A 12,771-nucleotide genomic window follows, 5' to 3' on the forward strand; every position below is an offset into this window, starting at 1 on the left:
CTCTCTCTCTCTCCACCTCTATGGTATCTCCTCTCAGCCGCCGCGAGAATAAACATCAACGAGGTGATGGCGGCTGCACTTGCGCAGAAGCGTGAAGAGATGCAACAGTGACTCTCAAAAAAAAAAGTCATTTTTGTTCTGCCTTCTTTGACGAAGTTGCGGATGTTGCCCCTCCCGCATCTGCCGCCTTGTTCAACGCGGCAACGCGCCCAATGCGCTGGTATGAACTCCACCAATCGTTATCCTGCAATTTGCATAATTTATCGATGTCAAAGCTGCTCCACTTGGCCTCGCAAACACCGGGCCTGTATTTCATGGGACACTTCTTACTGGCCTCCACCCACGCATCCAGCAGCTCCTCCATAGCGGGCCGTCTCAACGTTTGGGCGTCACGGAAGTGATAAGCGATGCGGAATGTGTTGATGCCAAGTTTAATCCATGAGCGCCAGTCACCAACGTCCACCTCCCGTGTTCCGGTGCGGAGCCACATCGAGACATTCTCCACCGCCTCTCGCTCAGTCAGAGGCAGTAAAATCGGTGGGATTTTCGAGGCGCCATTCGCAGCCCCGGTGGCATCTTTATCGGCCCCCTCTTCAGGCACAAGAATCATTCGTGGGGCTTCAAAGTGAAGTAGACGAGAATACGTCCCACTCTCGCGGACGCAAGCGGAGTGCAACGCCGCAACAGGGTCGGGTACGACACCATTAGGGAAGCCAATATTCCATTTTTTATCCTCAAAAACAGTAATGGCACTTGTATGATTTTCTTTCATGCAGCGGTGCATTCGCAGCATTCCGTTCGGGCGGTAGATTTGTAAATCCACTTGAGGAACTTTTTTATGAAATCGATAAAGAAACCCGTGAAGTGATTCATAGTCCTCAAAGGCCACGTCTTTTAGTTTTGTGTGTACATGAAAGGAAGCCTTCTTGAGATTTGGTGATTGTAAAACAACCTGAGAAGCAATTTTCTCCCCAATTGCTTCAATCTCTCCCATTACCACCGTCATGATATCATCCAAAACCTTCTTTTGGAATGGACGAATCTTTGACATGCTCCAGTGTTCTTGTGGCACAGGGCAGTCAATGTCGAGCACCAAGTCAATGGGTGTCTTCTTCCGACCAAATATGGCGTGCACGGTGCGAATGGTATCAGGCATGGTCGATACTGCATTACTGGCAACAGCAAGCGGCGTACCGGGCCATGCAAAGAATTGACAGCCACCCTGCGGAAGCCGCCGTGCAAATACCCCATCATCTGGTGTACAAGCTGAAAGCACATCTTCAATACGAAAGGCCTTAATCATCGGCGTTTTCTGCTGCGACGCATCACTTTTCTCGGGTTTGGAGGGAGAAGCCTCGGCAGGGGCGGCAGCCTTCGCTACCACCTTTTCTTCTTTCCTATGCACTGTTTTTGGTTGTTTATGCATTTCCGCATCGGGGGCATCGACAGGGGGAGATGCCTCCTTTTCTTCCTCCCTCACTTGGCTGAGAGACTTGGGCGGAGAAGCCGCCTTCAACAATTTCTTCTTTTTCTTCTTCATTTGCTGTCCCTCCGCCTTTGGAGGGTCTGCGTCGGGGCTTGCCTTCCTGACGGTCTCCGCTGGCATCTCCGCCTCACGCAATGGGGTCTCCCCAGAGTCCTTTGTTGCCATGACTTCGGTGTGGAAGTGATCACCGGCCGTCACTTCTGCCTTTGCCGCCTTCTGCTTCCTCATCCTCTTGGCTATCTTCGCGAGTTTTGTCGCCACGACAGGCTCCGTGTGCGTCTTCTTCGGCATCGCGCCTTCCGCTGCCGCACGCACCGACACTGCCGCCGCCTCCGCATCAGCGGCCGACGCAGACGTCGCCTTCGTCTTTGAAGAAGAAGAGGCGTGCTTCGTGGCGGAGGTCACTGATGATTTTGCTTTTGCGTCGGCAGCCTCCTTCCTGGCGTTGATGCTCGCAAGCTCCGCAATCAGCCGCTTTGACGCCTGCCGCACGGAAAAAGAGAAGCGAAACATTTCCACCCCTCCCCTCCTCTTCCCGGCTGTTCCTCCCAATTCAACCCGCCCTTCGCGTATTTTGTGTGTCTGTGCGGGGGACGGGGGGGTTAAAAGTATGCAGACGACCCCACTTCGCTTCCGCAATGAATGAATGTCCTCCGCGCCCTGTCCTTTCCTCCCGTCTTGTCACCTCAACAACAATCCCACTGACAAAGAGCGCAGGCACGGACACACACATACACACACAGTCAGAAAGAAGCATAAAAAAAAAACAAGTAAAAAAAAAAGCAAGGTTTGGCCGCGTGGAGAACAGAAACAGTTGGCTACCAGTGATTTTGACAAGGGGGAAAGCGCAAGTTGATTTACCGCAAAGAACATGACATTGAGAATCAAAAGAAACAAATCGAACAACAAATAATGTAAAGTAAACACACACACACACACACACACACACACATGGAAAACTGCTAATCGCCGCTGTTCCTGCCACCCATCAAAATTTCAAAAACAGAGGGCATAGTAAGTGAATAAGAATCATTGACATCTCTGTCCGATGGATGTGCAACCTTCGCTAAACAGCGTTACACCCCAAAAACAATGCAAACAAAGCACATAAAGGGAAAAAGCAGAGTACTTACACAGGCCGCTTTCCTCATCCTGAGGTTATCAATCACAGAAAACAAAAAGACCGGAACGAGAAGGGTTGAATGGAATAAGAGTGGGTTCACCACATCCTCAAAATTTACACCAAGTAAATGTATGTATGTATATATCATCCATTGGCCACAATTGTGGTCCGCTCACTCTACTCGGATTGGATACATATATAATTTCTTACAAGTGTCAGCCTGTTTTGTGTCCCCCAAACACAAGACCCCGCCGCTGCCCTTCGCCACTTCCACCCCTTCGCCAAGTGCTGAAGTGTAAAAACACGACCGCGTGATATGCCGTCTGCGGGGTTGTCCGCAGACCGCACGTAGGCAAAGGATGCATGTATTCCGCGAGAGTCAACAAACTCATATATCCGTTGCAGCTCCCACGTCATGGAGTGTGATTTTGAGCTGCCTTTATTCGCCGCTCCTCGCAGCGAAGTGTTGTCCACCCAAACGTCCATAGTGGATGGCAAGATGGCGGAAAAAGGCCGATAAGGCTAAGCGTACCGCGCATGCCTCCGCCTGCATGATAAGAAAAGGCTTCCTCTCCCATTTCCCCCGGCAAGTTTAACGTCGCCGGAGTATGGAATAATAACGGCTCCCCATCCACAAAACAATGCATTTGTGATGATGGCGGCCACTGCCTTTTCCGTGGGCTTGATGATTCGCTTACGATTATATTCTCGATGCTGTGCCGCAATCTCTCGCCCAAACCAACCGCTGCTGGTGGAGGTTTGCCGGGGATGTCTCCTGCACAATCCCCCGGTTAAGTGCCGATAACCGTCGTCGCACTGCCTTGATGAAAAAGTAGCAGTCAAATAAACGCCTGAACAAAAGTGGCAGCCGCGTACAAAAAGCGTGACGCCACAACCTCCATTTCCGCGATGGTTAAATACTTCAGCGACGGCATGGCGCATAAACACCGGACAAACTTGTCACTCAGGGACACCGCCCGGTGTGTGTGATCAAACCGCACCACAGAAAGATTTAATGCGTAGCGCCCGATTCGCGTTCCTCCATCGTAGCGTGACGGCCATCCGCATCACAAAGCACCTGGGCTTCCCACAATGTCACATCGCTTTTCGGCCCTGCAATGCGTATATCATCGATCCATACGTCGATACGCAACAATGGAGGTGCGGCTCAGAGGCGGTGAGCCACCGTCGTCACCACCGCAATTGCCGAAGTAATAATAATCCGGAAAATTTCTGGGCCGGCCTTGTGTCCCATTGGGAGCCGTGTGAGCTCCACCAGCGTGCCGTCCTTCACGCGGCATCGAAAGAGATGCCGAGTTTCCGCAGCAACAAAGACCGGAAAAAGGATGCCCTTAATTCCACGCAGAAAGCGGCCTCAGTCATCACAGGTGACAAATAATGGGAAATGTGTAAAAGAGGAGCATGAGCCTCGTAAGGGTCGTCTCTCCTCTCGTCGCGTGGCCACGCGATCCATCGTCGTCGCAAACCGGTGGTTTTCTCCTCCACCACAGAAAAGGCTTTATCCATCCGCCGCTTGTTACTGTGAACGATGCGTCCACTATTATTCCCGCTTCCTTCATTAATCGCGCGTCAGCGACTGGAATCCTCCGTGAGCCTTCGCGCGCGTTACCGGAGGAGGATAAAGGTAAAGGGGACCGCCCGACGAGTCCCCACACTTGCATGAGCCTCTCCCAGGTCGCCGGGTTCAACCGGCTCTGGATCCACTCCAGATTCAATACGGGCACATTGACTTGTTGCTGTAGCGGGATGACTCGTTCCTCTTGTGGAGTGGCCAGGCGCTTCCTTTTCGTGCGTCTTGTTATTGTAGACGCATGGTGATGAAATTGATGGAGAAACGCTCCTCTGCTCTCAAACAGGGTTCCTGCCCTTCCGCAGTTTCTCCCTCCACATCAATGCGACCAGCGACGACACCTGGGTCAGCATTGTGGTGTACCTCCCCAAATATCGAACAGTACTCTGGGGAAGGTCAAACGGGTCGACGTGCACCGCCAACTGCGAGATCACGTGTGGATTCAAATTGCACGTCTCCAAGATTTGAGCAGCGTGCCTCAACGCACCGCGTTCTATGGAATGCGCCGTGGCATTTCAAGGAGCCAGAGCTCGTTCGACTTTGGCAGTCGTAATATTCGTGAGTTTCTCGTTGTGTCCTGCATAACTTTATAATGTCGAAGGCGTCCTGCCCTCGTATCCTGACGAACCGAAAGGCGCGGTGGGGATCCGCCCTCGCCGTCCTCGGCGCCACGGGCCAATCCAAAATTAAGGTCCCGTCCGCCTCCAGCGTGAAATTTTTGGGAGTCAAGGCCGCAATCTCGGACCAACAGCTCGCCGTTATCCACGCAAGTCGTAAGAAAACACGTTCCCTCCAATCGGTCCGGCTGCGAATATATTGATCCATCTCTTCCTCTGTCGAGGGGTGCGTCTGCTCCGTCTCGGTTCGCGCCGCAAGTTTTTGTAGCCCCAGAATCACCATGTCCAGCGGGGTTCAATCCATCTGCAACATGGACCGCAGCATCCTGGCGTACTGCCGCCGGGTCGATGGCGCCACGCAGACTATTGCCGCCAAAAAGGCCGCGCAGCTCTCCTCGTTCATCGTGCGTTCGTGCGTGCAGCAAAAGGTGGTAAATTGCCCGCTAGGGACATTCTCTGCTCCCACGTTGACGGCGCACACATCTCTCGAGCCGCCTCGTTCGCTCTCCTCATGTAGCTTGTCCAAAGCGGGGATGTCGGTAATTCGTCGTACAACAGTCGAGCATCGTTGGCGGATGAGCTCCATTGCCCTTCTCGTCGGTTGATTCGGGTGATTCGAAATATCAGACGAAGCGTCTTTGGCACGGTGCGACGTCTTGTGTGCGGATTGGTGGGAGGTGGCGGATTGGATGGGGCTGTATTCTTCCGCCCTCGTAAGCAGCCGGCAGCCCCTCGCCGTTTTTTAATGGCGGACTGCGCTGCGCACGTTGCGTGTAGATGCGTCGTGTCCATAAATACGACACAACTGAAATCGCAACAATCGTTGTTTTTGTTGGGTTGCGCGCCGCTCCAGAAGAGGCTGGGTTGCCCTCGCGAAGGTGTCAGCCTCGTGAACGGCCATGTGAAGGCGGGCACGAAGTGTGGAGGGCGGGATATGCTGGGGTCGGTTGTTATCGCGATCAGCGTCCGGAAGGTCTGCGGCAGGGCCCTGCCGAAACCCATGAGCTGATCGCTGGGTTCCCGATCCATCTCCAGTGCGCGTCTGCACGACACCAAACCGTCGATGGCCATTTGAACCTGAGAGCCCACTTAGTGCAAATAATAACCGTATGCGCATCGGAGGTTGACGAGGACTCCGGAGACGACGTCATTCCATACACGCGGGGCCCAAGTGTCAACGTCCAATGCAAGGAAATGCAGTAACTGATCCTCTGCACCGGAGCCATCTTCCAAGGGGAAGGTGCGGGAGGGCAAAGGCATCGAGTGAGGGAGACGTGGTCGCCCAAAACTGCCCTGAGACGTATGGGTGTTGACCCGCCGTCTCTCTCCCGTGAGATTGCGTTGGGGAAACGTGGATGCTGGCACGCCCCCAGCCATCAAACGATGCCGTTTGTGCGGCTGTGTGCTTACGCCGTCTGACGGCCCTCTCCGAGAGGTGGGCGCCTCGCGTTGACACGGCGTCTCCGCGTCCCGCAAGAAGACCGCCGGCCACCGCAATGTGAGATCCGCGTGCCAACAAGTGATTATGCGCTTCTTCCACCTGAGAGTGAAGCTGAGCACTCCGATCCGCAACGCCCGCGACGGCACTGGCGTAGTCGGTGCTCAGTCTCTGTCCTCCAGCAATGATCAGCCCTTGCTGGACCCCCAACTCCCGGGCAGCACACACACGATGGGCAGCAGCACTCGAACCTCGAAATTAGATACTTGAGGCGCCCGGCGATTCGCAAAGTGCCCCGCAACGGTCGGCTCCTCCCAGTGCATGGCGATGTCTCCTGAACCCAAGCGTAAGCCTGTCATTGTTGCGGCGGCGGCTACCACCGCATCCAACGGCCCGTGTTCATCAACGAAGGCGAGCTGCACCCGTACATCGCCATGCTGGCGTGCCAAGTCCAGCATGCGGGCACCAATGTCGCTTCTCCCCGTCGCCGTGTAAAGGAAAACACCGCCATTCCTTTCAATCAGCTTGCAGGGATCCCTTGTGGCTGTGAGAACTAAAATAATTACAAATCGTCTGGACACTAACAGTTCCCTGATTCCCTCAGTGACGGTCAACCAAAGATTCACAAAATAGAAAAGGATCGTGGAGAAGTATCTCCGTTTTACCAGGACACACATACATTAGGGACGCCAGCCCACCTCATGAGCATCCTCCTCACAAGCTCCCAATGAAACAAAGACGTATTTCCGTACTATTCCCTCTTATTGCATGAATTCCTTTAGAGGAGCGCGATGGAAGCAACCAAAGGAAACGATAACGTCAAGATGAATATTTTTGTTTATGCCGCACCATCCGCCCCCTCTCTTGATTCCCACCGTTGCGGCGGGGTCTTGTGGCTGGAGAGGCCCAAAGTCCGCCACTTCGTAAGCTATAAAAATAGGTGTATCCGAATAGAGCGTTCATCATGTCACGAGAGTGGGGCCACCAGAATATATAAATATACACATATGTGCGGAGCAAACAACGAGGGTTTGGCGAACGCACTGCCTCTCCGTTTACTCATTCTCCCTTTCCGTCGTATTTTATTTCCTTCGGAAATTTGGGGATCCGGCCAGCAGCCCAGACGAATAATCCTTCCTTTCGCTTTCCTGTTTGCGTGTGTGTCACAGGCACGGTTTGATTCAAGTGGCATTGGCTCCTCCACGCAACCACATCCTTCCGTTGCCGCATTTGCGGGGCAAGTGAGTTTGGACATCCAGAGCACACACACACACACACACACGGCCGCGACGAGAGGGACGGGGCGCATCCAAGTCCACGGCGCAGTCCTTCACTTCTCTCCGCCCCGACGGAATAGCGCTGCGCCTCGCAGCGGGTCGTGGCGGGTGGCGTCCCACACTCACAACTGAGGCACGGCGCACAAACAATCGTCGTCGCGGACCATCGGTGCCTCTAGCAGAAAAGAAAAAGAAGAAGAAGTGGGGGCGTGTCAGCAGCACAGCCAGCAGAGGAATAATAAAAAGGGACACGGAGACACACGGCGGCAGTGGACACGGCACAGACGGAAAAGAGACTGTAGTGATTTACCGAAACAGAAAAAAAAAATGAAAAAAATTAAAACAAAAAAACAATTGACTCGGCAGATATGCCATTTCACGTGCCACGCAGCACAATACAACCGTGTTCTTGAGTTTATACATGCTGCCCGCACACACAAATAAAAAAGCAAAAAACAAAAACAAAAAACAAAAAAAAAGCAAAAAAAAAATGAAACAAAAACAAAAAAAGAAAAAGAAACACAGGCATAAAAGAAGAAGAATAAAAAAAAGCCTGCTTGACAAAGTTGGGTGAGTATTGCTGGGAGCTGCACAGTTGTTGTTCCACGAAAAGCCGCCATTCCACTCCTCCCTCACACCTCAGCAGAGAGCCGCGGTGCCCCACAGCCCCAGAAGCAGCAGCAACAACACCCGAGACACACACCCATGCACGGTGCTGTCACCAGTTAGAGCCATGGCCGCCACCTCGCTCAAATGCCCGTGCTCAAGCAAAACTTCATGTTCCAAGAGCGATGTTGCGTTGGACCCCGATGGGATCTTGGTTTCCCCAGGCAGGGTGCTTTTATTACCCGGCGCGGCATCATCGCCATCCAACACTTCATCATGGCCTTGAGCAGTTTTCGGGTCTGTGCTGGGCTCATGGGCGGCTGTGGCACCGTCCATGGGCGCCACCTCAGTGCTGTGGGATGAGTCGGGGCCGCTGCTCGCACCCACGGCAGTGTGGGGATTTGTGTCCTTCCTCTCCTCGGGGTCAACGGTTTGTTCGTCGCTGGTGAGCGGGGCGGGATGGAATGACGACTTTTCCACGTCCTCTGAAGCATCAGATAGAGTGCTGTGCTGCGGCCAATCTTCAGTGGTTTTCCTCTGCGGAGTGGCGACAGCCGCCTCTTCAGCCTGCTCCGTCATCGGCTGAACCACGCTGAGAGACGAGTGCACCTGTTCACGTTCAAAGTGATCCTCAGTGGCAGGGACATCGGCTTCACGTACTTTTTGAGGACTGTCTTCTCCCGCTGTTGGAGAGAATGAGGACGCCGAGCCAACACTGCTGGATGCCACTTCTTCCACTTTCCCCTCGGCGGCTGAGGTGGACGAGCCAGCGGGGTCAGTGGAAGATGCCTGCTGGGAACCTGCTGAATGCTTTTCATTTTCCGATTTTTCCGGTGATAAGTCTTGTTTTTGTGGTGATGGTGTGGCGTCTTTTTCAGAGGGTTGACTCAAATGACTGTTTTGAGGCGCACCTTCCGGGGCCGGCACCTCCGCCTCTGGAGCAGCGGCCGCCTTCGTCTTCATTAGTGGGCTGAGCTCATCCTCATGCAATAAGCGGTTGTACAGCAGGACGTTGCTCACCGTCACGTAGCTGCTTTCCGAACCCTCCTCATTCTCCGAGCCAATGTAAAAGTGCGAGATGCTGTTGGAGCTCAACAGTTCTTGTGACCTGTCATAAAAGCTCTTATAGCCCTCGTAATCCTCAACTTCATAATCTTCGGTGTCGCATATCCTCTTCCCATCCACGTACACAAACAGTCCATTATTATAATCCATTTGCAGTACCACATGATATTTCTTGTTTGCTTCCCATTCGACATCGTCATCATGCGCCGGCAGCGTCAAATGACTGCCGTTGAATGTCACCATCCACTTTTTGTCGTGGGTGTACGACAGACCAAGAAGCACCGTGCCTTGTGCATCGTTCATCCTTACACCCATCAAAGGAATGGGGCTGCTGCCTTCCTTCGGCGCCTTATCGATGGACACCGTCGCCACAAGAGTAAACTTAGAGTTCGCAAAGTGGTACGGCACAGTCTGCCCCATGTCGCCAACAGGCCACTCCGCCCACGCTCCGGGTCCTTTGAACGTCAATCCACCGTCAGGAGTACTTTCCACTTTCCCGTGAACGGTTGCATTCACGCAGAGGTACTCATCTGCCCACGTGCTGTCAGTTGACGTGTTGGATAAGAGGCCAACCAGACCTTTAGTGAGGTCATCACAGTCACGTCGTTTATTTGCATCCTTTTCATTTCCGCAGCCGTATTCCTTCGCAATTTGCGCGTCCTTCGTCTTCCATGCAGCCAACACCTTCCTCATGTCCTCCAACTTCTCCGTCAAGTCCACAAAGGCAATGTTGTACTTACCGTCCTCTGCAGCGACCTCGTACGAGCAGTACAGTTTCTTCTCTTCCTTCGATTCTCCCTCTTCCAATGACGGCAGCTCAACAGTGGCGTACAGCAGAGTGCTGGCGGCGACGTTCTCATTCTCAGCGGATATCGGCCCAACATCATAAATTCGCTGCATGTCCGTCAGCCACAAGTGAAGTCGACCTGTTTCTTGTTTTCCCTCCTCCCCGGAATATACCGGCCGACTGACGAGGATGACTTTCTGTTCATCGATCGTCGCGCTAACGAAGCCACCCTGCACGCCGTGCCCTATACGATTCAGCGAGTTGCCCCACACGCGTGAAAGAGTGTCGTATTCCTCCGTCCACCGTCTCCCCTCTTCGTCCGCCCGGTAAACCCTGCGGCTGCCGTCCTCACACGACGTCATCATGACGAGATCTTTGCCCTCCCATTCAAGAACCGCAGGCTGGATGCATCCCTCATCGCTCGTACCATTTGAGAACTCCCAACCATAAGTAAAACCTTTGGCAAGGATGACCAACGAGACAACCTTTCCATCATCCTTCAAGGCTTGAATAGGCAGCACGTAGCGACTCTCGTCCTCCATCCTAATGCCTGCGCCGCCACCACCCAGAATTTGTTTGAAGCGTTTGGGCTTGGTGCTGTAATCCCCCCAAATGTCATAAGGAACCTTCGACGTGCTTTGACTTTGCCACCTAAACTCCTTCTTTTCCTCATCGTCATCGTCATGCGGAATCAAACCACCAGCCATCCTGGGCGCCCAATATCCATCACCAGTCACCTCCGTCAATGGAGTCGTTGACGTGCCATAACCCCCGACAAGTGCATTTATTTCATAACCATCTTCTTCATCCACAAAGGTTGTTGGGCTCAACAGGCGGTCAATTTTCACGTCGTAATGATCAAACACGATGGCAGTTCCCTTTGTCCACTCCCCTCCATTGCTTTTCATCGACTTTGCAACAAGACTGACGCACGATTTTTTATCCGTGGTGTTTTTGTAATGCGCTTCAACAGTGGCCACAACAACACCACTCACGTAAACAAGAGAAGGCGCACGGAACGAGTGAAACGATTGTACCAAATTTTCAGTCTCTGGATCATTAAACGAATCCCCTCCTTTAAAGATGATTCCGTTCCTTGAGTTACTCGCCTCAGCGGATGCAGCACCACTGCCAGAGCACACCATCAAGAGGAGAAGCAGCACCGCAGAATTGAAGAGATGCCGGGACATGTTAGGCCTCTGATGCCCACTCTCTCTTCCTCCCTCCTTCCGCTGGATCCGGTCACGCGAGTACGGTTGTGTGTGCGGGGTGCCTTCACAGCAGCAACGCTTGAGAGTATATTAATACGTGTGTGGGCGGTGTGTGTGTGTACTGTTGTTGTTCCTTTCAGAGCCCTCAGGGTGCACAGTAGCGATTCGCGCTTGTTTTACTTCCTTTTTTGTGTGTGAAGGAAATGGAAAAAGTCATGGAGGAGAAACACAGCGAGTTGCAAGGGAAACCAGTGCGCACCGGCGGCACCCACCCGCCATGGACGACGAGAAGAGACACACCGCCTCCAGAACATTCTCACGGGCAACGGGATACGGCCACATCCCCGCAGCCAACACACAACGCACCCGGAGCGAGGACCCACCACGCCAGCCACACGTTGAATTGGACCCTCACCCATCCACCAGTCACGCGGCACAAAAATTTGCACAGCCATCCCGCCTTCAATGGAATGCGGCGCCTCACTCAGTGCCGTTACACGGAGTGCGCTATTTCTCCAAAGGAAGTTATACTTCGTCCATCCCTTCAATATGTTTCCGTTCGTGATGGGCCCTACAACAAAATAAAGTAAAAATAAAATGGAAAATGCAGCAATACTGCGGCACCGCTAGCCACAATGAATCTACCACAAGAGAGCAATTCTCCGATTGTGCCTCGTATGCACACACACAATTAACATAATATATGAAAATCACCCAATGTTCCTCAGCAAAAAAGCAAAAACAAAACCAAAACAACCCCACTCCCTCCCTAATTTAATCCGTCACTGTTATGTTCGATAGCGTTGGACATTCTTGGCATCTGTGTGCCTCAATGCCACCTGGTGCTGGTGCACCCGCACCGCATGGAAACAAAAGCATCCAACTATATAAAAATACCCCAATATTTTTTCACCAGATATCAAACTATCCCCTTCATTCCCCAATTTGTCTTATTTTCCCATTTTTTGTTTTTTCCCTCACTTCGGAGAAGCCTCGCCTCTTCTAAAAACTCCAGATGGCACTGACGCTTGGTACTGGTGTACGTTTTTTTTTTCAGAAACTCAGACTTTCTTGGTTCTCCTCCTCGCTCACTACGTTGGAATTGACGACATCACGTCTCTGCCAGCCACCCATCAGCACAATGCCTGCGTGCTGCACGTAAATAAACTCCCACGACATGTCTCGGGATAACTCCTCCCACCCATCAAAACACGCCGCCGGATACTCAGCGAAATGCCGCACAGTGCTGGCGCTCCTGTGATGTCGACACGCCGTAGTTATCCGCAGCCCAACCAGCGGAAATTTCTCTATCCACCGGTCCCTTACATCAATCTTCTTAGGTCCGCGTTGCAATGGAAACAATCCAAACGGCTCGGTGGGATGTCCTCCGGGGTCACCCTCAGCACGGTGTTCAGTGGCTTTCGGGGTGCTGGCGGCCTCAGCTCCTTGAGTTTCTCCGCTATTTTAATGAAAAAGGCCTCATTCCTGAATGCGTCCAAAGCATATCTCTCCACAAATACAGACGCAAAGGAGCATTCTTACTCCTCTTCACTAAAAACCAAAAATCTCA

General features: G+C 52.7%; 2 protein-coding genes and 1 pseudogene across 2 annotated transcripts, besides 10 other annotated features; all 3 read right to left on the bottom strand.

The window, feature by feature from the left end:
* Positions 1-13: part of a microsatellite that runs on past the window's edge.
* Positions 1-3,209: part of a sequence feature (heterozygous, non-Esmeraldo-like haplotype) that runs on past the window's edge.
* On the bottom strand, positions 128-1,999 carry Tc00.1047053508045.100 (hypothetical protein, conserved; the record flags this gene model as incomplete). Its single annotated transcript, XM_809152.1, has 1 exon — positions 128-1,999. One exon carries the CDS (start codon positions 1,997-1,999, stop codon positions 128-130), a length of 1,872 nt encoding a protein of 623 aa, XP_814245.1.
* Positions 2,410-2,438: a microsatellite.
* Positions 2,745-2,864: a mobile genetic element.
* Positions 2,769-6,981: a mobile genetic element.
* Positions 3,210-12,771: a sequence feature (areas not merged during assembly with more than two copies in the genome that could not be assigned to a particular haplotype).
* Positions 6,811-6,980: a mobile genetic element.
* Positions 7,018-7,211: a mobile genetic element.
* Positions 7,517-7,537: a microsatellite.
* Positions 7,971-8,083: a sequence feature (A-rich).
* Tc00.1047053508045.120 (trans-sialidase, putative) lies at positions 8,172-11,180 on the bottom strand (the record flags this gene model as incomplete). Its single annotated transcript, XM_809153.1, has 1 exon — positions 8,172-11,180. The coding sequence occupies one exon, from the start codon at positions 11,178-11,180 to the stop codon at positions 8,172-8,174; it is 3,009 nt and encodes a 1,002-aa protein (XP_814246.1).
* Positions 12,152-12,771, bottom strand: Tc00.1047053508045.131 (annotated as a pseudogene; the record flags this gene model as incomplete).

The sequence above is a fragment of the Trypanosoma cruzi genome, genomic scaffold, assembly GCF_000209065.1.
Source record: "Trypanosoma cruzi strain CL Brener 1047053516619 genomic scaffold, whole genome shotgun sequence".
Classification (NCBI taxonomy): domain Eukaryota; phylum Euglenozoa; class Kinetoplastea; order Trypanosomatida; family Trypanosomatidae; genus Trypanosoma; species Trypanosoma cruzi.